Source organism: Perognathus longimembris, chromosome 3 (genome assembly GCF_023159225.1).
Source record: "Perognathus longimembris pacificus isolate PPM17 chromosome 3, ASM2315922v1, whole genome shotgun sequence".
In the NCBI taxonomy this organism is placed as follows: domain Eukaryota; kingdom Metazoa; phylum Chordata; class Mammalia; order Rodentia; family Heteromyidae; genus Perognathus; species Perognathus longimembris.
Genome location: NC_063163.1, coordinates 116436587 through 116457607, shown reverse-complemented (window position 1 = coordinate 116457607; position 21021 = coordinate 116436587). Strand labels below are relative to the sequence as shown.

The window sequence follows — 21021 nt, the reverse complement described above, 5'->3', positions numbered from 1 at the left end:
TCCTGCATGTTCACCACCACCCACGAAAACCAGGGCAGAGGGCACTGCCAGGCTGGCGGAAGGAGGCTGACCTCTGCCTGGTGGGTGGGGCCAAACGGCAGAGGCAGGTGGCGGTTGCCGGGCGAGGAGGGCATCGCGGTGGGAGGAGCTTGCCAAAGGCTTTTCCAGCACCTTGCCTCCGCGGAGACCCCTGGCCAGTGCTTCCTGAGTCCGTGCATTCCTGAGGAAAACCGCAAGGCAATCAAGAGGCTGCAGTTCCCAAGGTGACAGTGATGTAGGAACCAGGGAAGCGAGAAGAAATGGGGCCTGGAAGACCCTGGCCCAGCCCGGGCTTCATATTCCCACCCAGGCCAGGAGCAAACAAAGGCACAGGAGCAGAGTCTGGTTCTTTATTGAGTGCACTCATTCATACGAAACAAATGCAACCGTAGCATGGAAAGACATAAAACAGGGCTCTGACACCAAGACCCAGGCCCCCTCCTCTCCCCAGACCGAGGAGAGCTATAAAAACAAGTCCAGGGGAATGAAACACATTCCCAGCTCCAAGGCGGAGGCCCAACCTTGCTCGCCCCATCCTTGGCATCTGGAATGGACCCGGTGGGGTGAACGGAGCCAAGGATCAGAGCCACTAAGGGCCCAGAGCTGGGGCGACTCCATGTAAACTCCAAGGCTGTGTGCGCGCGCGTGTGTGTAATTAACACAGAACTTGGCTGAAGATGGACGGAAACTGAAGAGCCAGCCCTAGGTCCTGGCATGAGGCTGGGACGTAGGACACAGAGGAAAATGGCAGGTCCCCTCTCAAGCCCCTTCCTCACACAGGCACTGGGGCTCCATGGTCGCAGGGAGGCGGGACGGGCTGGGTTCTCGGCAGCACCCCCTCCTTTGCCCCTGGACATTCTTGGGCAGTGTGGATGGCACTGAAAGGCCCCCCAGCAGGGGCTTGGCAGGACGGTGGGTGCGGAAATGGACAGGTGAGCCCCAAGTGTCTCCAGTTCTGCCGCTGGCGTCAGTCTGGAGGCTGATGGCATGAGGAGCTGACCTCTGAGCTTGGCTGATCCTCATTGCTCAAAAGCCAGCGTGGAACACAGGTGGGGGGAGTGTCTTGCTCGGGGGCCCCTTGAAGGCCTTAGCACCGAAAGCCTGGCACCAGGTGGCCAGCCCCAGAGTCCTAGGCCCGCATCCGTTCTGGCTGACCAGAGTGGGCAGTGATGGCAGCCAGGTGCGGCCCCAGAGAGAACTGGAGCGAGAGAGGAAAGGCTTCGGGTCCCAGGCTGCAGGGGAGGGGAAGACGGCAGAGTGCAAGGCATGAAATGGGGGAGGAAACGCCTTCACTCCTTCCTCCTGTAGTGGGCTAGACAGACAGAGGGAAAGAGAGCCAACAGGCAGGGGCCCAGGAGGGCCCAACACTGAGAAGAAAGCAGCAATCTGTCCCGTGTCCAGGGAAGCAGGGGAGCGGCCTCCTCCCCGGCCGAGGGCAGCGACAAGGCTCAACGCCCCCCGCCCCCTCCATGACTGTCCTGACCCAGGCCCGGGCTAGACCTCACTGTCCCACCGATGTCCAGTGCTGGGCAGCCGGGCTGGGACTCACCCCCCAGTGCTACCGAGGCACCTGGCAGGGCACGCAGGGGAACTCAGAGCTCCATCAAGTGCAGCGAAGGGTCCGGTGCAGGCTAGAAGACGTAGATCTTATCCCGCTGCACTGTATCCAAGTCATCATCCAGGGTCAGCAGCACCTGTGGAGAGGACGTGGGGTCAGCCTCTCCCCCTCTCCTCCACCCTCCAGGGTCTTGGCCAGGGGACCCCGGCCTACCAGGAAGGACCCGCCCACCAGGAAGGGCCCCACCTACCAGGAAAGACCCGCCCACCAGGAAGGACCCCACCTAACAGGAAGGACCCGCCCACCAGGAAGGACTCGCCCACCAAGGACCCCCACCTACCAGGAAGGACCCCACCTACCAAGGACCTGCCCACCAGGACGGACCCACCCACCAGGAAGAACCCGCCCACCAGGAAGGACCTGCCCACCAGGAAGGACTCCGCCTACCAAGGACCCGCCCACCAGGAAGGACCTCCGCCTACCAAGAATGACCCGCCTACCAGGAAGAACCCTATCTACCAGGAAGGCCCCCACCTGTCAGGAAGGACCCGCCCACCAGGAAGGACCCCACCTACCAAGAAAGACCCGCCCACCAGGAAGGACCCCACCTAACAGGGAGGACCCGCCCACCAAGAAGGACCCCCCCACCTATCAGGAGGGACCCGCCTACCAGGAAGGACCCTATCTACCAAGGACCTGCCCACCAGGAAAGACCCACCCACCAGGAAGAACCCGCCCACCAGGAAGGACCCCACCTACCAGGAAGGACCTGCCCACCAAGAAGGACCCCGCCTACCAAGGACCCACCCACCAGGAAGGACCTCCGCCTACCAAGAAGGACCCGCCCATCAGGAAGGACCCTACCTACCAGGAAGGCTCCACCCACCAGGAAGGCCCCACCCACCAGGAAGGACCCCCGCCTACCAGGAAGGACCCGAACATGGCGATGGAGGACAGGAAGTGCCAGATGTCATGGTCATCGAAGAAGTCCAGGAGGATGCAGTCCCGATTGTGCTCCCTCGACTCGGCAGGGGTTTTCTGGGGTAGGGACAGGGAAAGCAGCCTGCCAGGCCTGCTCTGGCCAGGCCTGAGCCACTGGCCCCCTACCCCACACCAGAGCACCGACTCCCGGCCTCAGGCAGGAAAGCATGCTCCCCTCCCCTCCCCTCCTCTCCCCTCCTAAGAAACAGCCCTGACAGATTCCCATCCTTTTGTTTCGCAATTGTTACAAGGTTTCTGTTCTTCTCACTCTGCTCCCTTTAGACAACCCCCCCCCCTTTATCTTAGGGCAGAGGCTGGGGTTGCCTGCAGCCCCCTCCAACTCAGACATGCCAGAAAGCCACCGCTCTGCCTTGGACTTGACCCTGCTCTCACCCACCCTCTGAGTCAACATACCACATACCAAGCCGGATCCACATGACCTCAGGGTCATGTGACACTCATGGTCCTCCTTGCTTAGCCCACAGACAGGCTTCGATCCCACCCAGTGTCTGCCACAGTCAGTATTATGCTTAGGGCCCGCCCTGGCAGGGCTCTCAGTCCTCATCGATCAGCACCTTCACTGACCTCCTTTTCTGCCTCCTTCATTCCCGCCTCTGAATCCTGACTTGGAGCACAGCATCTCTGCACCTTGGAGTCCCGGGTCCCATCACTCACAGACTTGACACCCAAGAGCAAAGCACAAAGCCTCCCCCTCCACCAAGGTTTCCTGGGCCTCACCAGCCTCTCCCCTGGGTAGTCCCCCTACCCGCCTGGCCTTTGCACTTCACCACATTGTAAATGACATGAACTAGGGGCTCAGGGTAGAGCACCGGCTTCCTCTGAGACTCAGCTGCCTCCTAAGTAAGATGTGAACGACTAGAATAGTGAGTGCTGGGAAGACTGAACAGGAGGGCAGTTACACGGAAGTGCTGGGCCGAGGGAGGGACAGGCCAGGCAGTGGCTCGCGGGGAGCTCAGGTACCCACTCACCTGCCAGGTGCTGAGCCCCTGGAAGAAGAAGAAGAGTGCAAAGCCCCAGACCACAGAGGTGCAGACGATGCAGAGCAGGGGGATGAGCTTGATCGTCTCTCCACTCCGGAGCTGGCACGGGGACAGGGGTGTGCGCTGAGGGCCAGGCCTCCACACAGGCCACTTCCTGCCCTTCCCAGTCTCCCCTCCCAGGGCCAGGCCGGGCACTGAGGGCCCATCCTGCAGGAAGCCTCGGCCGGAGCTCAGGCAGCCTTCTGTCCTCATGTCTGCACCTGCAGAGGATGCTTTCCTCTGGCTCGGATGGCATCTGGTCCTCAGGGGACTGAGATGCCCCAATACCACCCCCTTCAGCTCCTCCTGCAATAAAGGGGCTCCAGATTGGGGTGCAGTTTGGTGTAGGGCACCAATACGTAGCAGATGGCCCCCCAGGAGCACACGAAAGAGCTCTCATCTCCCCTACTCTGGCATAGATAGAGGCCCACGCAGGCTGGGCCTGAGATCCATCTCCACCCGCACAAATCAGCAGGGCTTCTGCCAGACACGGCTCAGCCCTGCCCTCCCTACCTTCATAATAATGTAGAAGGCAAAGTAAAGCAGCAGGTTGCAGATGCCGATGGCCAACAAATAGGAGGCGAAATCATTGGGGCGCATGATGAGCCCATAGGCAGCCCTGCCAGGAGGGGAACAGAGCTGATGACGCCGAAGGCCTCTCCCCGGGCCCCTCCGCACCACACTTTACACTTATGCTAAGTTGGACTCAGAAGCCCATAGAACATTCTAGAAACTCAGAGCTAACGCCTGTCTTCTCATCTCCCGCCCCCCTCAGCCCCCATCCCCATTCCCTAGAGTTCCTGAGGCGGTCACAGTTGCCAGGGTCCTGGCTGACCACACCCCCAGCTGTCCACCGGGGTCAGGGGCCACCACAGCCAATGGCCACACTCACAGCGACCAGTTGATAATGTTCCCCATTACCAGCAGCACCATGCGGTCCTGGGGGGAAGCAGAGACACGGAGACTGAGAGGGGGAAGAGAGACAGGGAGAGAAGTGGCAGAAGGCCCGAGTCAGATGGTCCCCACCCCTGCCCCGGCCTCCCCAGGGTGAGAAGCGAGTGAACTGAGAAGGGAGAAGGGGCCGGGGCGCTGGGCAGGTACCACGTAGAGGGGCCCGCTGCACTGCCGGATGCAGTCCGTGTAGAGCACGAGCAGGATGCGGCGGAAGATCCCCGAGTCTGCAGGGAGAAGGGCACGGTGCTGAGCAGCGCCGGGGGTGGGGGGGGCGGGGGGGAGGAGGGGGACCTCCTGTGCCGGAGCCTTGGGGCGTGCACCTGCTGAAAGGCACTAGGCCATCCGGGGGCACAGCAAGGCCGGGGTCCTAATTGTTCACTCAGTGATTCCTCCGGGCCCCCCACTCAAAGGATATAATCCAGCCGTCTCCCGTGGGTCCAGGAGTGTGAGGTGGCCGACCCCTGACCCCAGGCGTCCCCCCAGGGCGTGCCCCCTCACCCAGCTTCCAGCGGCCCATGTAATAAAGCTGTGTGCTGAGGAGCAGGGTGGCGACGATGTGGATGATGGAGAAGACGATCCAGAACGCCGTGTTCCCCTTGCCAAAGACCTGCCGGGGAGCCTGCTCAGCCGGGGGCGGGGGGGGGGAGCGGGGAGGCAAGGGACTTGGGTGTCAGGTGTCAGGCCCTCACCACGCCCAGCACAGAGAAGAAGATGACGATGGCCAGGCAGGCATAGGCGCTGTACGCGCTGGCGTTGATGTCCGGGTGCCGCTTCTGGTAGAGCTTCAGCATGCAGAGTCCGGCGATCATGTACATGAACGACGTGTCTGTGGCGGGAGTGGTGGCCAGTTGGTACTTTAGCTCTGATCTCTTAACCATCCCTGATACTTTAGCTCCAGTCCCCTAACTATCCCTGGTACTTTAGCTCCAGTCCCCTAACCATCCCTGGTACTTTAGCTCCAGTCCCCTAACCATCCCTGGTACTTTTTTTTTTTTTTTTTTTTTTTTTGGCCAGTCCTGGGCCTTGGACTCAGGGCCTGAGCACTGTCCCTGGCTTCTTCCCGCTCAAGGCTAGCACTCTGCCACTTGAGCCACAGCACCGCTTCTGGCCGTTTTCTGTATATGTGGTGCTGGGGAATCGAACCCAGGGCCTCGTGTATCCGAGGCAGGCACTCTTGCCACTAGGCCATATCCCCAGCCCCATCCCTGGTACTTTAGTCCCTTAACCGTCCTGGTACTTTAGCTCCAATCCCTTAACCATCCCTGGTACTTTAGCTCCAGTCCCCTAACCATCCCTGGTACTTTAGTCTCTTAACCATCCTTGGTACTTCAGCTCTAATCTCCTAACCATCCCTGTCACCCAGAAGGAAGCCTCTGGGAAGGAAACTTAGGGTGTCCATCTGTAAGCAACCTGAGATCAGGGAGCATTTCTTGTTATCTTCGCTTTCTCAGCATTTCTGCAGGAAAAGCTCAACAAACGCTCGTTTTCTATATGCCAGGACCGGTACACATTCATTTGCACTTCATCATCAGAGCCACCTACAGGCTGAGTCTTGGGGGGTGTGTGGGGGACCCTGTGGGTGACTTGGAGATGGTAGAAAGCTCGGGCAGGTCCCCTGCTCTAGGTTCTACCCGAGAAGAGAGGGGCTGTACTCACCAAACTGGAAATTGGTATAGTTGGGGCAGACGTGATAGCAAGCACTAAGCAGCCCCTCCATCATCAGAGCTGTGCCCATGGCATAGAACAGCCCGAAATGTTTAGGGATCCCACATTCCTGTGCAGAGAGAAAGAAGGGAAGGCAGGGCAGAGGTGAGGTGGGAAGGGAAGAAGGAGACCTGAGAAGGTAGAGGAGGAAAAGGGGGTGGACTGTACACTGAGTGTGTATGTGTTCAAGGCATGGCAGGGAGGAAGATCAGGTTGGGAAAGTCTGGGAAGGGCAGGGCAGTCCTGGGTAGGGAAGGCCTAGGCAGGACAGAGCAGGACTGGGCATGGTAGGTCAGGTCAGGGCAGAGCAAGCCTGGGCAGAGCAGGCCAGAGCTGGCCAGGGAAGGCCTAAACGAGTGAAGAGAGAGCTGGGCAGGGACAGGCTGGGAGAGGGAGGACAGGAGAGATCTGGGCTGAGCAGAGCTGGCTGGGCACAGCTACATCTTAAGAGCGGGGGCACCAGAGCAGCAGGAGCCAGAGAACAAGGCCTCAGCGGGCAGGCAGGTGTGGGCTCACCAGGGCGTAGAGGTCATTGCGCATCAGGGCCCGGTTGTGGTTGATCTCCCGCTGCAGGATAATGAGCAGGAAGAGCAGCCCCAGCAGGATGTACCCCAGGTTGCTGAGGATGTTGTTGAAGGCGCTAAAGGGGACAATGCCAGGGACTTGGCTCCAACCTCACACCGGACCTCTCTCTCCTGGGGCCCAGATAGGCACTCATTCACAACCCCCTCCCCCCAGCCCTGCCCTGGTCACCCTGAGCCTGCAGAAGGGGCAGTCCCCACAATCCCCAGCACGAGGCCCACCTGAGGTTGCCCAGTGGGTGAGCACAGAGGAAGTTGTAGTAGCAGATGTCCTGATTCCCTGTGACATTCACCACCTAGGGGTGGAGGGGGGGGAGAAGGGGAGGCCGGGGGTGGAGCTGCTCACACGCCTGCCTTGGTCCACAGCCCACACACACCACACCACCCGCCCCTGAGCAGCCAAACAGAGCAAGCGCCTTCCAGCCAACAACACAGATGCACGTGATTCCTTTTTCTTTTTTTTTTTTTTTTTTTTTTGCCAGTCCTGCGCCTTGAACTCAGGACCTGGACACTGTCCCTGAGCCTCTCTGTGCTCAAGGCTAGCACTCTACCATTTGAGCCACAGCGCCAATTCTGGCCTTTTCTGTTTATGTACTACTAAGGAATCGAACACAGGGCTTCATGCACGCTAGACAATCAATCCCTCTACCAGTGAGCCACATTCCCAGCCCAACACCTACATGTAATTCCTCAGGCACATGTTCTCCATGACAAGATACCAAATGGCACAGTCACTGTCCCCTCTTTTTAAAACTGTGTGCCAGTTGGGCTTGAATTCAGAACCTGGGTGCTGTCCGTGAGCTCGTGTGCTCAAAGCTAGCACTCTGCCACTTGAGCCACAGCGCCACTTGAGGCCTTCGGGTGGTTAGAGTCTCATGGACTTTCCTTCCCTGGCTGGCTTTGAGCCATGATCCTCAGATCTCAGCCTCCGGAGTAGCTAGGATAACAGGTGTGAGCCACCAGTACCAGGTCTGTCCTCTCTCCTTACATGTGGCTGGAAACCCCAAGAAGGGCTTTGACAGTTTTTGCCACACAGTACAGAGAAAAAAAGGAAGAGAAACAAACACGTGCGAAGTGCATGACTCCCGTTGCACAATCCCCACTGCAGTGCTGCGGAGCTGCTAGCCCCACAATTTCCAGATGAAGAAGAAACTGACGCTTGGGGAGGTTTTATGACTTGACCAAGGTCTCTCTGCTGGGAAAACAGAGGCAGAATTGTGTGTGTGTGTGTGTGTGTGTGTGCACATGTCTACACGCACATATATGTGGGTACCAGTACTGAGACTTGAACTCAAGACCTAGCCTCTTTCCCTTAGCTTTCATTTCCACAAGGCTGGCTCTTGAGTGACAGCTCCATGTCTGGCTTTTTGTTAATATAACTGTGAGACCAGAGTCTCACAGACTTTCCTGCCTGGGCTGGCTTTGAACTGCGATTCTCAGATCTCAGTCTCCTGAGCAGCTAGGATGACAGGGTGTGAGCCACCGGTGCCTTGGCTTCCAAGATGGCTCTTAAAACCCGGGACCTGTGCTCACTGCAGAGCCCCTGGCTGGTGGCTCCCCAGCGTGAGGCCGAGGTGAGCTGGCGCCTGCCCCCTCACCGTCTGGTAGGTGATCACCAGCTGCACCACAGGAAGGGCGTAGAAGACAGCAATGGTGGCGATGTTCCTGAGGAGAGTAAGAAAGGTGTTAAGGAGGGCAGGACCTGGGGAGCCGCCTTCCTCACCCAATGACAGGGCCCTTCCTGCTTGGCCTGCTCACCAGAAGTAGATCTGGTACTTTTTCCGCAAAACACGTTTGTCCTTCCGTGCCAGGTCGGCCACACAGAGGTATTGCTGGAAAGAAGCGAGAGTCAGGAGCCTCCCTGGAACAGGTTCACATTCCGGTGGGCAGGGTTCTAGGCTACCCCCCCCCCCCCCACTGCCAGTTAAACCAGGCCCAAAGGGTCAGAAGGCCAGTTAGCTTCTCCCGGCATGCCTCCTGCCCCACTCGGCTTCCCTCTGCCTCCCCCCTGCAGCACAGTGGACCCAGACTGCATCTTCCTCCACAAAGCCCCGACTGCGCCCCCACGGGGGTCAGACCTTGGTGCGGATGACATTCTTGTCAGAATCGATGTCGGTCAATGTGTCATAGTCATCCTCCTCCACGGAGCTCATGGAGTCCAGGCGTGGCCGCGAACCTACCGGTTCAAAGGAACGGTCTGGCAAGGCAAGGAGGAGGAGGCTGGGCTGGTGGACGCAGGGCCTGAGGTCGGCCCCCACCCATCTGAGGCAGCTGTCTAAATTATTGGGCACTTGGGAAGAGGCCAATTATGGTCCAGGGCTCAGAGCAGGGCTGCAGGTGGGCGCAGGCCCTAGGAAGCGTCAGGGAGGGAGGAAAGGGAGCCCTCCAGGAGGCCGGCACGCAAGGCCAGCCCCAGCTCTGCCCCACTCCTGGCTCCCCTCCCTGAGCTAGGGCTCCCCAGATCAGTCGCTGAGCAGATCCACAGCCCTGGACACAAGCAACAGAATTCAACTCTGCTGATCACACTGGCTGCAAAGTGCTCAGTCTTGTGGCTTCTGAGGAGATACTGCCTGGGCCACCCCTAGAGGAAAGCCACGGAGGGCCCGGTGCACGGAGGCGAGAGGCTGCCACGAGGCTGCCTTCAGGGGCTCTCAGAGGCCAAGAGGCCAGGGAGAGAAGGAGCCAAGACAGCAAGCTAGACCATATGGCCCGGGAGTAGCCAAGGTGCCTGTCCGCTGTCACTGGTGACCAGTGCCTATTTCAGAAGCCACATGAGCTGGCATCATTGGCATTAGATGGGGAAGCCATGCACCAAGCGTCCTTCTGGCTCTGGAGCTGACAGACTCCAGTCAACCAACCGCCCTGGCAGGAGCTGATTGGCAGGGCAGCCCCGCCCCCTCCCCACATCTACCCATGGCAATGCACAGCTGCCGCATCTGGCCAGAGGGAAGGCGTCGCTTGAACTGGTCGTGCCCTTCAAAGGAAAGGGAAAGTTACAGAGGGGCTGAGGTCAAGGAGGAAAGGAAGAGGGAGAGCAGGGGGAAGGGGAAAAGCAGCCCTTCCCTGGTTCCAGCATCTGGCAGAAGAGGCAACCGCCCACCACGTTTCACCCAGCCAATAGCAGCCCGGCACCACATGCCCCTCCCTGCCTGGCCCACTCACCCTGATAACTGTAGGAGAGATCCCCAGTACCCGAGCTGTCGGCCAATCCATCAGTGGATCCAGAACCAGTGTCTGCAGGGAAGACAGGAAGGGAGATTGAAGGGAGTGTCCTCAGGGAAGGGGACCCCAGAACCACTCCCCCTAGGGGACGCAGGAAACCTTGGAGGTGATAGCCGAAGGAGCCAGGCCTGGTCTCTAGCTTTGATACATACCAAAGGAGCCATAGTTGTAACCCTCATACGGCGCACTGCCAGGAAAGGAATCAGCCAGGACCCGAGGGTGACCTGCAATGCAAAGTCAAGCTCCTCTTAGCCCTAGAAGCAGAGAGAGAGAGAGAGAGAGAGACAGACACACACACACACACAGACACACACGCACACACACCCCTAGAGCCGGGGAAGGAGAGAAGGGAGAATGCAGTGGAGAAGGGAGAACCATAGAGAGGCCAGGCCAGACGCAAATAACAAGTATTTATCCGACGGGCCAACTTCATCCCAGCCCACCGCTGTGCCCCAACCTCCGGCATGCCCCTCAATGGAGTCACACACCTCCCTGTGCCTTCCCTTCACAGAAGAAGACAGTTAAGAAGACTGGCAGCTAGGACAAATGGCATCCAGCTGCCCAATTCCCCAGAGACAGCCCTCGGGCTCCACCTGCCTCCCCCTGGACAGCGGCTCCTCTGCCCACTGCACCTGGGGCTTACCAAGGAGAGAAGCTGAGAGAGAAGATCCCCAGCAGGAGAAGAGAGAGAGAGATGACGAGTGGAGGAAAGGGAGAGAGCACAGGTTAATCATCCCAGAGACAGAGCCAGGCTTCCCGAAGCAGACAGTGCCACTAGACGCAGAACAGGCCAAGCGACACCTTGCAGGACGCGCGTGTTAGGGAGTACCAGGCCCCGGGCCCATTTCCACCTGTGGCATGTCGCTCACAGTCGGAACATGCAAAAGCCCCCAACCCTCCTCCTCCAGCTCCCAAGGGAACCATCCACCATTTTCCCTCCCCCCAATACGAAGTAAATCCTGCCCATCTCCGCCCCAGAGCTCCTGGTGAGGTACCACTTTCTGGGCAGGCTCGGTCAATGGCCACCAGTAGGGTCTTCTTCCTCTGCCTATAGGGACAGAACCCAGAGAATACCCAGATGAGCAGCTTCTGTGCTGGGCTGTCCTTCCCTCTTCCCTCTCCGCCCACTCTGGTCCCGTCACTCTCTCCTCCACCCTTGGTCCCAGGGTCTCTCCCAGGCTGGAGAACGCTGCAGGATCTTCCTGCTCGGGTCAGAGATTGAGGGGAGTGGCCAGTGATGGACCAAAGACCCCACAGGATAACCCGTCTCCTGACTTCCCAGGGACAGTTCCAAGATGACCCTGGGCCAGTGCAGATCCCCAAGGGCCATGTTCCCCATACCTCCCATCCAGTTCACCCCAGAGCAGGAGAGGGCCCTGCAGTTCCACTTTACCTCCAGTTCTCCCAACAGGCCAGGAGGACGGTCAGTAGGTAGAAAGAAAGAAATATGCCCAGGCAAAAGAGCATCCCCCCGACATAGGCCTCAGCTGGGGGGGGGGGGGGGAAACAAGGCAAACCTTCCAACACTGCCCACCCTGGTATCCAAGAGCCTTTGTGAGCCCGCCCAAGCTCTTCCCACCTCTCCTCTAAACGTAATATCCAGCTTGGGTGAATGACTGGCAGTCCCCCAACGCACCAAACCTAGTCACAAAACTGACTTTGCTCCTGTCACTTCCTGTGCTAGAGGTTTCTCTTCTTGAAAATGTCACCTTGACAACCACAGCTTAGAGGTCTTCTCCGTCCTAATCTCTGCAGTGACCTATCCTTAGCTCGCTACAGCCTCCTGTCCCTCGACACAGGAGCAACCTGAGAATGGCAGCCTGGCACCGCAGCAAGCTTGCAGGAGGGCTTCGGTAAATATTTGCTGAATAAATACGACAGACAGAAGACTCGGCTTCTTTCCCTTCCTACCATAATCCTTTTCAGTTTATGAAGGGCCTTATTTAATCACTCAGTAAATATTACTAAGCATAACTAGAGTTCTTTTTTTTTTTTTTTGGTAATTTTAAAAATTCTTTTGGCAGTTCTTGGGTTTGAACTCGGGGCCATGAAGGAACCAGGCAAATGCTGTGGGCTTAAGCCACGCCCCACCAGCTGAGGCCCTGTTTGTTCATTTACTTTTGTGCCAGACCTCAGGCTTGAACTCAGAGCCTAGATGCTATGTCCGAGCGTTATTTAGTGCTCAACACTACAGCTCTACCTCTTGAGCCACAGCTCCAATTCCAGCTCGTCTAGTAGTTAACTGGAAATAAGTATCTCACAGGTTTTCCTGCCCTGGCTAGCTTTGAACTATGATCCTCAGATCTTAGCCTCTTGGGTAGCTAGCCTCTTGGGTGTGAGACCCCAGGGCCTGGGCTTAGCCATGGATTCTGCTCATGGATTCTGTCCTGCATCAAATGGACCCACCCTCTCAGCTCTCCTCACCGTAGAGCCCTCCAAGAATACCCCGCCTCACTCATCACCCTTGCCATTCAGCGCAGGGCCCCATTCCTGGACCGGAGAGGAAGAGCCTGGGAGGCTTGGCCATCGTCCGACCCACTCAGCCACCCACACTTACACGTGACGGCTTGAGAGACCAGCACTGACAGGGTTTTCTGGCGATGCCCTTGATCAACCGGTTCATCTGGAAGTCAAATGTCAAGAACGATTGCTCGCAGCATGCTTAAAGATGGTGGGATCAGGCTTTGCCAAGTCTGGGACCCCAAACATCATGTCCCATCACATCTGCCAACAGCCAGGCAGGTTTTCTACCTCCTGGGAGGCCACTGTCCCTAGCCAGGCACAGGGCACAAAACATACCTTCCATGAAGGGGTAGAAGGGCAAGGAACCCCCACAGGCCTGGTCTTCGGTCTTTACCACAACCACCACATAAAAGCTGTTGCTGGGGAAGTCTTTGCGCTGCAGGATAATGAGGGGGAGAGGGAGAAGCATCACCACCACCCCCCATTCTGAATACTCTCTGTTATGCTCTTGATATACATTACGTTATTTAATCCTCATAAGGACTGCTCCCCTTTTGTCTGTAGGGCTGGGAGTGGAACACAGGGCCATACACATGCCAGGCGGAGGCTCCACTACTGAGCTCCACTACTGAGCTCTACCCCTGAGCTCAAAAGGATCCTTGGGAGAGTATTATTATTACCCTTATTGGACAGATTCAGGGAAGTGAGCTTAGAGTCATGTTGTCAGGAAGGGGGGAGAGCCAGGATTATCTGACTGCTGGTTTGTTGCTAAGCTTTTCAGCTGAGTGAGTCTAGGGGACCCCTCTGATTACTTCTGTTATAGAGCTAGGAAGAGGTGGGAACTTAGCTCTTCACTCTTGGCTCCTGACCTGGCCTGTACCACATGGGGACCTACTACAGCCTAAACCCTGGACTCACAACTTGACCAGGTTAAAAAAAAAAAACAAAAAAAAACCCTGCATGAGGGGCTGGGAATATGGCCTAGTGGCAAGAGTGCTTGCCTCTTATACATGAGGCCCTGGGTTCGATTCCTCAGCACCACATATACAGAAAATGGCCAGAAGGGGCGCTGTGGCTCAAGTGGCAGAGTGCTAGCCTTGAGCAAAAAGAAGCCAGGGACAGTGCTCAGGCCCTGAGTTCACGGCCCAGGACTGGCCCAAAAAAATAAAAATAAAAAAATAAAGAGCAGTCAACAACAATCCTTCCAATAAAAATATTAAAAAAAAAAAACAAACCCTGCATGATAGCAAGGCCCTGGTGGCTTAGCAGATAATCCTAGCTACTCAGGAGGCTGAGCACTGAGGACCCACAGTTTCAAGCAGGTTAAAAAAGTCTGCGAGACTTCTTATTTTTAGCCAATCCTAGGGCTTGTACTCAGGGCCTGAGCACTGTCCCTGGCTTCTTTTGGCTCAAGGCTAGCACTCTGCCACTTGAACCACAGAGCCCATTTCTGGCTTTTTCTGTGCAGGTGGTGCTGAGGAATCGAACCCAGGGCTTTATGCTTGCTAGGCAAACACTCTACCACTAAGCCACATTCCCAACCTCTCTGTGAGACTTTAATCTCCAATTAGTCAGCAAAAAAACAGAAGTAGAGCTGCGGTTCAAGTGGTAGAGTGCCAGATTTGAGCAAAAAATGGTGAACAAGAAGAGTGTGAGACCCTGAGTTCCAGCCCTAATACTGAAAGAAAATATGGACAGAGAGAGAGAGAGAGAGAGAGAGAATGTGTGTGTGTGTAAGAAAGAGAGAGAGAGTGTGTGCTGGTTGCTCACACCTGTAATCCTAGCTACTCAGGAGGCTGAGATCTGAGGATCACAGCTCAAAGCCAGCCTGGTCAGGAAAGTCCCTGATACTCTTATCTCCAATTTACCACCAAAAAACTAGAAATGGAACTGTGGCTCAAAGTAGTGGAGTGCTAGCCTTGAGCACAAAAGCTCAGAGATAGCACCCAAGCCCTAAGTTTAAGCCCCAAGACCGACCCTCCCCCCCCCCCAAAAAAAAGGAAGGAAGGAAGGAAGGGAGGGAAGAAGGGAGGGAGGGACAGACAAACAGGACAGCCACGGATACACACATGCCCTCTGTCATCAGATGAGCCATCTATTCCAGGCTGGACAAAAGTGGAAATGCTCCTTTGCCCATCAGCTGCATGGTTTCCTCCTCCCTACCCTCTCTCCCCTTGGCCTTCACCAAGGGTAGCACCCAGCAATGAACAGGGTCCTAGCAGCCTTTCCTCTCCTCACCATAACAGCAAGAAAAGGAAATCTGAGCTGGCACCCATGGCTCACGGTCTGTCATCCTAGCTACTCTGGAGGCTGAGATCTGAGGATCGGGATTTGAAGCCAGCCCAGGCAGAAAAGACCTTGTAAGACTCTTATCTCCAATTAATCACTCAACAACCAGAAGTGGCTCTGTGGCTCAAGTGGTAGAGTGCTAGCCTTGAGCACAAAGAGGCTTAGGGGCAGTGCCTACTCCCTGAGTTTAAGCCCTATAACCGACAAAGAGAAAAAGAAGAAAAGGAAAAGGAATCTGCTCCCCAAAGGGGATTAGGATCATGGCTCCATGCTCCAATATCTGAGGGGATCCTAATGCAAGGGGCTGAAGTGCAGAGACTCAGTCTTGTATATGGAAGGATGGGACAGAGAAAAAGGGGTGGGGCAGTTGATCAGCCCCCATGTCTCCCAGAAGGCCTTGTGCACTTCCTACCTGCACAGTGATGGCTGCCTTCTTGGTCATAGTCTGGTACATGCCAATGAAGGCTACATTGTTGTCCAGATCATAGACAGGGCACTGCAGAGAGAGGAGGGGAAAGGCAGATGAAGCTGAGCCCCATTTCCTCATCTACCTGTTCCGCTACATGCTGGTGGATGGTCAAAGTGCAGGGAACTCACCAGGACATCTTGGATGGAGATGACTGAGCAGGGGAAGGCCGTTTTGGAGGTCACCTTGACAATCACAGAGTCCACTCCCTCCGGGAACTCATACTTGAAGTACTGAGGGGAGGAGGAGGAGAGCATCATTTCAGGATGATGCTCCCACAATCCTCTCATGTTGAATAGGAGATGGGTCTGGGCATGAGTAGTCCAACTTGTTGTGCAACATCCTCTAACTCAGGACAGCCCTGGAGAGGCAGAGTGAGGAAGACCAAGCCCAGAAACACAGCCCTATCTCTGCACTGTTCCCAGATGCCTACTTTCACCACCAGAACTCCTGCTTCCAGAGGTGCCCACCATGGAGAATGGAACCGCTGGCAGTCCTAGCAGGACCATCAACCACTCCTGCTCTTGTCTCCAATCTCCCCCATGTCTCCCTGGGATTTTACCTGGGGCTGGGCTGCAGTGGTATTGAAGCTAAACAGTTCCCCGGTCCTGTAAGGCAGAGAGGAGATCCCCCCGTCAGTCCCAGGGCTAGAAAGAGGGCCAGGCCGTGCGGTCCGATCATTCTAGCCGGCAGACCTGAGCACGAAGTTGTCCATTCGGCTGGCCCGGAGCCGGTACTTGGTGTTGACCGGGGACAGAGTAGACACATCCACGTAGAAGAACTGGACCTCAGACTCATTCTTGGTGGGAGGTTGACACAGCGTCCGTTCCACCTTTTGGTAGAGGTACTTCCGCTGATATCTACGGCCCAAGGCAGATCGTCAGGATTCCTGGCAATTCAGAAGAGCAGGACCCCACTTCTTTCTCGCAGGCTCCCCTAGCCCCCAAGCCCTAAGCTGGCAAGATCCAGGCTGGCCCGCCTGCCACCGCTCAGCCTCCGGGCTCAGGGAGGGGAGAGGAACACACGGAGGGATGGTGGATCAGGTTGTGAACAAGGCCAGGCCTAGGCCAACCCCTCCCAGATCCCCGGGGCCTGCTACTCACAGCCCCCGCAGGATTAGGGGCACCTGGAAGGACACCACAGCCTCCTTCTGGCGGACCACGAACAGCAAAGGCGCCCCCTTCTGCTTGTCCAGGACGTTCACGGACACACGCACACCCTCCGTCTGTAGGTGACAAGGAAGTGCCCTCAAACCGGGCCCCACCCGTCCCCCAAACACGGGGCTCCAGATTCAGAGCCTGGCCCCCACCCCCCCATTCATCCTTGCCAGGTGTGGGGGCCACCGCTGCTCCTTCTGCCAGAACAGGTGGCCTCGTCACCACAAGGGGCTGCCTCCGAGATGCACGTGCGGGTGTGCCCCGTGGGGCCCAGGAAATGAGTGCACAGACACAGGAAGGACAGAAGAGGCCCGGCAAGTCCCCAGGATGCCCCATTTCTATCCACGTGCCGCATGAGTTGCACAGGACTGTCTGCACACACATGAGCATACATACGCACAGACACAAGGAGAGCAAGAAATTTCCACACTCTTCTGCCTTGTGACCCAGGAAACCAGCAAGAAGCTCTGGTTCAACAACTAACCAGGAAGCCAGAACCCATCAGAGATGGAGAAGAATGATAGGGGGAGGTGCTGAAAACCAAACTGTATCTGTAGCTTTGGGGGGGGAGGGGCAGGTGCTAGTTCTAGGGATTGAACTCAGGGCCTGGGTGCTGTCTCTGAGCTTTTGCGCTCAAAACTAGTGTTCCACCACTTTGAGGTCACCTTGACAATCACATAGCCCCATTTCCAGCTTTTTGGTAGTTAATTGGAGATAAGAGTCTCACAGCTTGGGGTGCTGGTAGCTCCTGCCTGTAATCCTCTGAGGATCATGGTTCAAATCCAGCCTAGACAGGAAAGTTGGTGAGATTCTTACCTCCACTAAACTATCAAAGAAGCCAGAAGTGGAGCTGTGGCTCAAGTGGCAGAGCACTAGCTTTGCTCAAAACAAAACAAAACAAAACAAAAACTCAAGGACAGAGGCCAGGCCCTGTGTTCAAGTCTTGGGAACAGCACGCGTGCGTGCGCACACACACAGTCTCACAGACTTTCCTGCCTGGGTGGGCTTTAAACCATGATCCTCCGATCTCAGTGTCCTGGGTAGCTAGGATTGCAGGCGTGAACCCACTGGTGCTTACAGGCCAGACAGCCATGGTGCCTAGCTGAGTCCTTAGCTCTGACCAAGGAACAGGTTGTGAGGAAGTCACTTCATATCTGTGAATCTGTTTCCTCCTCTACAAAGTAACACTTTCACCCTTAGCCATGAAGGAACTTACACAGTACAGTGGGAACTGAATCAAGAAAAAAAAAAAAATCCTAGGATTGCTAGTTATTAGGCTGCCGCAACCCAACCAAGCCTTAACTTAGCATTTCCTTATAAAGGGTTTAGACACTGCAGCTTGGATTGAACGGGGACACTCCAGATACTGGACAAAAAGGAAGGTAGGACTCTAATAAGCAAGAGATCAGACTTGAGAGAACCAGGCACCCAAGGCAGATCCTGCCCACCCCCTCCCACCATCCCCCTACCCCGCCAGAAACCAAACCCCTTTCCACCCTCAAGAAAACCCCAGATTGAGGGCTCTCAACTCCACTGCCTCCCAGATAAAGCCCAGATCTGGGCACGGAGAAGAAGAAGAGATCAAGAGAGCCAAGCAGGAGAGAGAGCACAAACAGCTCAGGTTGCCAAGGATTCTGCGTCTGTTCTGACTGCTCCAAACTTCTCAGACCAAGCTGGGCTTTCACTGCTGGAAAGCAACCAGTGGAGAAGAAGCCAGGATGGGTCTGGACCTCCATGGGGGTGACGAACTTCCCTTCTGCTTGCCACCCAATGTGCAGCTGGGCTTCTATCTACAAGGCCAGCCGGCTTTCTGGGGTGGGGGGGGGGGGGGAAGAGATCCGGGCAACCCTGCCTTCACCTCCCCGGGGAGCCTGAAGTGCAAACTTGCCCGGGCTGAGCCCTGCTTCAATCTTCTGGGGGTGGGTGGGGGGGTGGGAGGGGGAGGGGCAAGCCATCCAGACCCCCCCCGACCCCCTCCCCCCCCCCCCGCTCACCCGGTTGCGGGTCACGGTGTGGTTGAAGGTGTAGATGTTGACCAGCTCGCTGTTGACCTCGTGGGCGTAGGTGCGCTCAAACTCGGCGTCGTTCTGCGAGACGTTCTTGGGCCCCAGCACCCCGAGGTGGCTCCGGACCGAGGCCGCCAGGAGCACCACCAGGCAGGGCAAGCCGCGGGCGAACATGGCCCCGGCCGGGCGGCAGCGGCGGCGGCGGCGGCGGCGGGGGCGGCGGGGGCGGCGGCGGCGGCGGCGGCGGCGGGCGGCCGGGCACCTCGGGGACGGAGGGCGGCGGCGGCCTCCAGCATCGCACCGGGACCAGAACTTTAACCCCGGCCCGCGATTAGGAAATGTCCCCTCCCGCGGAGCCGCTCCCCGGGGCCCTCAGGGGCGGGGAGGGGGCGGCGGGGAGGGCGGTCGGGGAGGGCGGGCTGGGGGGTGGGGGGCGGCCGGAAGGGACCCCGGCCCCGCGCGTGGGGGCACCCAGCCCGCGCCGCCGGCCTGCTGCAGCCCCCCCCGGGGGCCGGGGGTGGGGGGGAGGGGCGTGGGAACCGGGGCGGCTGGTTGCCGGGAGCCGCGAGACGCCGGCGCGGAGGAGGCCGGGCGGGGGGCCGGGGGCAGCCGGGAGGGGAGGGGGCGCGGGCGAGGGGCGCGCCGGCGGGACGCGCGCTCGCGGGACGCGGGCCCTTTAAGAGCGGGCCGAGCGGGCGCCCGGCGCTCGGAGCTCGGCGACGCGAGCCCGGCCGCCGCGCCGCGGTAAACAGCGCGGCCGCCGGCCCGCCCGCTGACGTCAGGGGAAACTGACACGCGTTTAAAGGGCCAGGCCCCCGCCCGCCTTAAAGGGGCCGCGGCCCGCCCGGCCCGCCGCGCGCCGCTGGGTGGAGAAACCCTCTCCTCGTGGCTCAAGCCCAGGGCTACCGCCGCCCCCACGGTCCTCGCGGACCGCATTCTGCACCCCGTCCCACGATCCACCCTGCCCGGGCTCTGGAAAAGAGAATTAACAGCATGGGAAAGGGGACGGAGGGGAAACGGAGGCGGCGCTGCCGTGGGAACCGGCCCCGTCCCCCGCGGAAGGGGGCGCCGGCCAAGCCCACCCGCCCATCGGGTCACTGCACTCCGGGGACGACGCGGTCCCGGGAATCAGAGATGCAGGTTCAAGGGGCGGGGAGGGGCGGGCCGGGGCGGGGGAGGGGGTGGGCGAGGGCGGTGGGCGAGGGCGAAACTCAGAGGAAACATCTGGAATCATGGCCGAGTGGCCGAACGCGCTGCCATCTGAAAACACCCAGTGCGACGGTCGACGTGGAAGCGGGCGGGCGTGCGTGCGAGCCGGGAATGGCGGTGTCCAACCCAAGCCTGGGCTGCCAGTCCGGAGACACCTGTCCATCCAAACCCGAGCAAGGATTGAACAATAACCGTGCGTACCGATCGCCTCAAATTCCGGGAGTATAGACAAAGCACCAGAAGATGAGGAAAATCACTATAGGTGGCGTGTGGTTTCTAAACTTTATTTTCTGCGCTTTCTAAACATGCAGAAGAGCACAGGCTTAGCATATGGGAAGGCCTGGATTCGATCCACCAAGCTAAAAACAAAAATGTATGTTTTGGCTACAATGTGTATATAAAGTTGTGTGTGTGTGTGTGTTTGCTGTTATTTTATTTGCAGTGCTATCTTTCAAATCTACAGCCTTGCTGCTAAGCAAGCCTCTACCACTGAGCCATTTCCTGTAAGACAAGTTCAATATGTTTGAAGGAAGAGAACTCTGAAATTGTTAGAGATCTTGACCAAAACGCATAGGCTAGTGGTGCCTGCCAGGGTTTTCTCTGCAGGCAAAGTTGTAGCAGTGTCTTTGCCACCAGGGCTTTGATTCCCTGATGAGTTATAAATATTCATTTCCACAATAAATATTTAATAAGCCCCTACGATGCACCAGGTACTGTTCTAAGTTCACAGGGATTGGGGGGGGGGTGGGAGTGGGGAGGATTAGAGTAACCCTCTGTGCAAGCATAGCACGCACTTGAGGACAAAGACCAGAGCAAGTGACAGTAACAAATCCAGCCACTCAGGCAGGAAAACATGGTGGGTTTGAGGCCAGCCAGAGTAACACAGCAAGACCCCCTCTAAAAAAAAAAAAGAAAGAAAGAAAAGAAAACCCTGGAAAGCCAGCCAGACTGCACCTTGGAGGGTTCCTTGGCCAACCACTCATTGTACAGATGGGTAAAGTGAAGCTAAGAGAAAAACAACTCAGTAGTAGCTAGCCCCTAATTCTAGGGGTGTGGAGGAGGGAAGCTAGCCACTGAACCCAGGCATTCTCTGCTACCGAGCTACATCCCCAGCCTCTATACTCAAGTCTTGCAAACACATCTAGACAAACTTGGGTCAGAAGACCTCAGGATAACAAGAACCATCTCCTTAATGAACCCTCAGTGACTATCTGAGGCCTGGAGGGCTGCCTCAAGCAGTCTGTAGCACCAGGCCCTGAATTCAAACAAACCCCAGTACTGCCAATAAAAATTAAATTAAAAAAAAAAATCCATGGACTTAACAGCTGAATCTAAGAAGTCTGCATATTTTT

General features: G+C 57.3%; 1 protein-coding gene across 2 annotated transcripts; it reads right to left on the bottom strand.

Moving 5' to 3' along the window:
- Positions 1-375: 375 nt before the first annotated feature.
- On the bottom strand, positions 376-18815 carry Sidt2 (SID1 transmembrane family member 2). Of its 2 annotated transcripts, XM_048343898.1 has the most exons (27): positions 18449-18815; positions 16401-16522; positions 15993-16157; positions 15860-15905; positions 15429-15530; positions 15244-15327; positions 12879-12978; positions 12637-12702; positions 11473-11566; positions 11075-11127; positions 10232-10303; positions 10020-10091; positions 9769-9831; positions 8936-9054; positions 8616-8689; positions 8456-8522; positions 7080-7153; positions 6793-6916; positions 6229-6346; positions 5262-5398; positions 5071-5179; positions 4720-4796; positions 4511-4557; positions 4132-4237; positions 3568-3678; positions 2522-2635; positions 376-1733 (listed from the first exon to the last, which is right to left on the bottom strand). In XM_048343898.1, exons 1-27 carry the CDS (start codon positions 18632-18634, stop codon positions 1671-1673), a joined length of 2565 nt encoding a protein of 854 aa, XP_048199855.1. In that variant the 5' UTR covers positions 18635-18815; the 3' UTR covers positions 376-1670. The 2 variants fall into 2 exon arrangements, with proteins under 2 accessions (XP_048199855.1, XP_048199856.1); XM_048343899.1 differs by lacking the exon at positions 9769-9831.
- Between the last annotated feature and the right edge of the window lie 2206 nt (positions 18816-21021).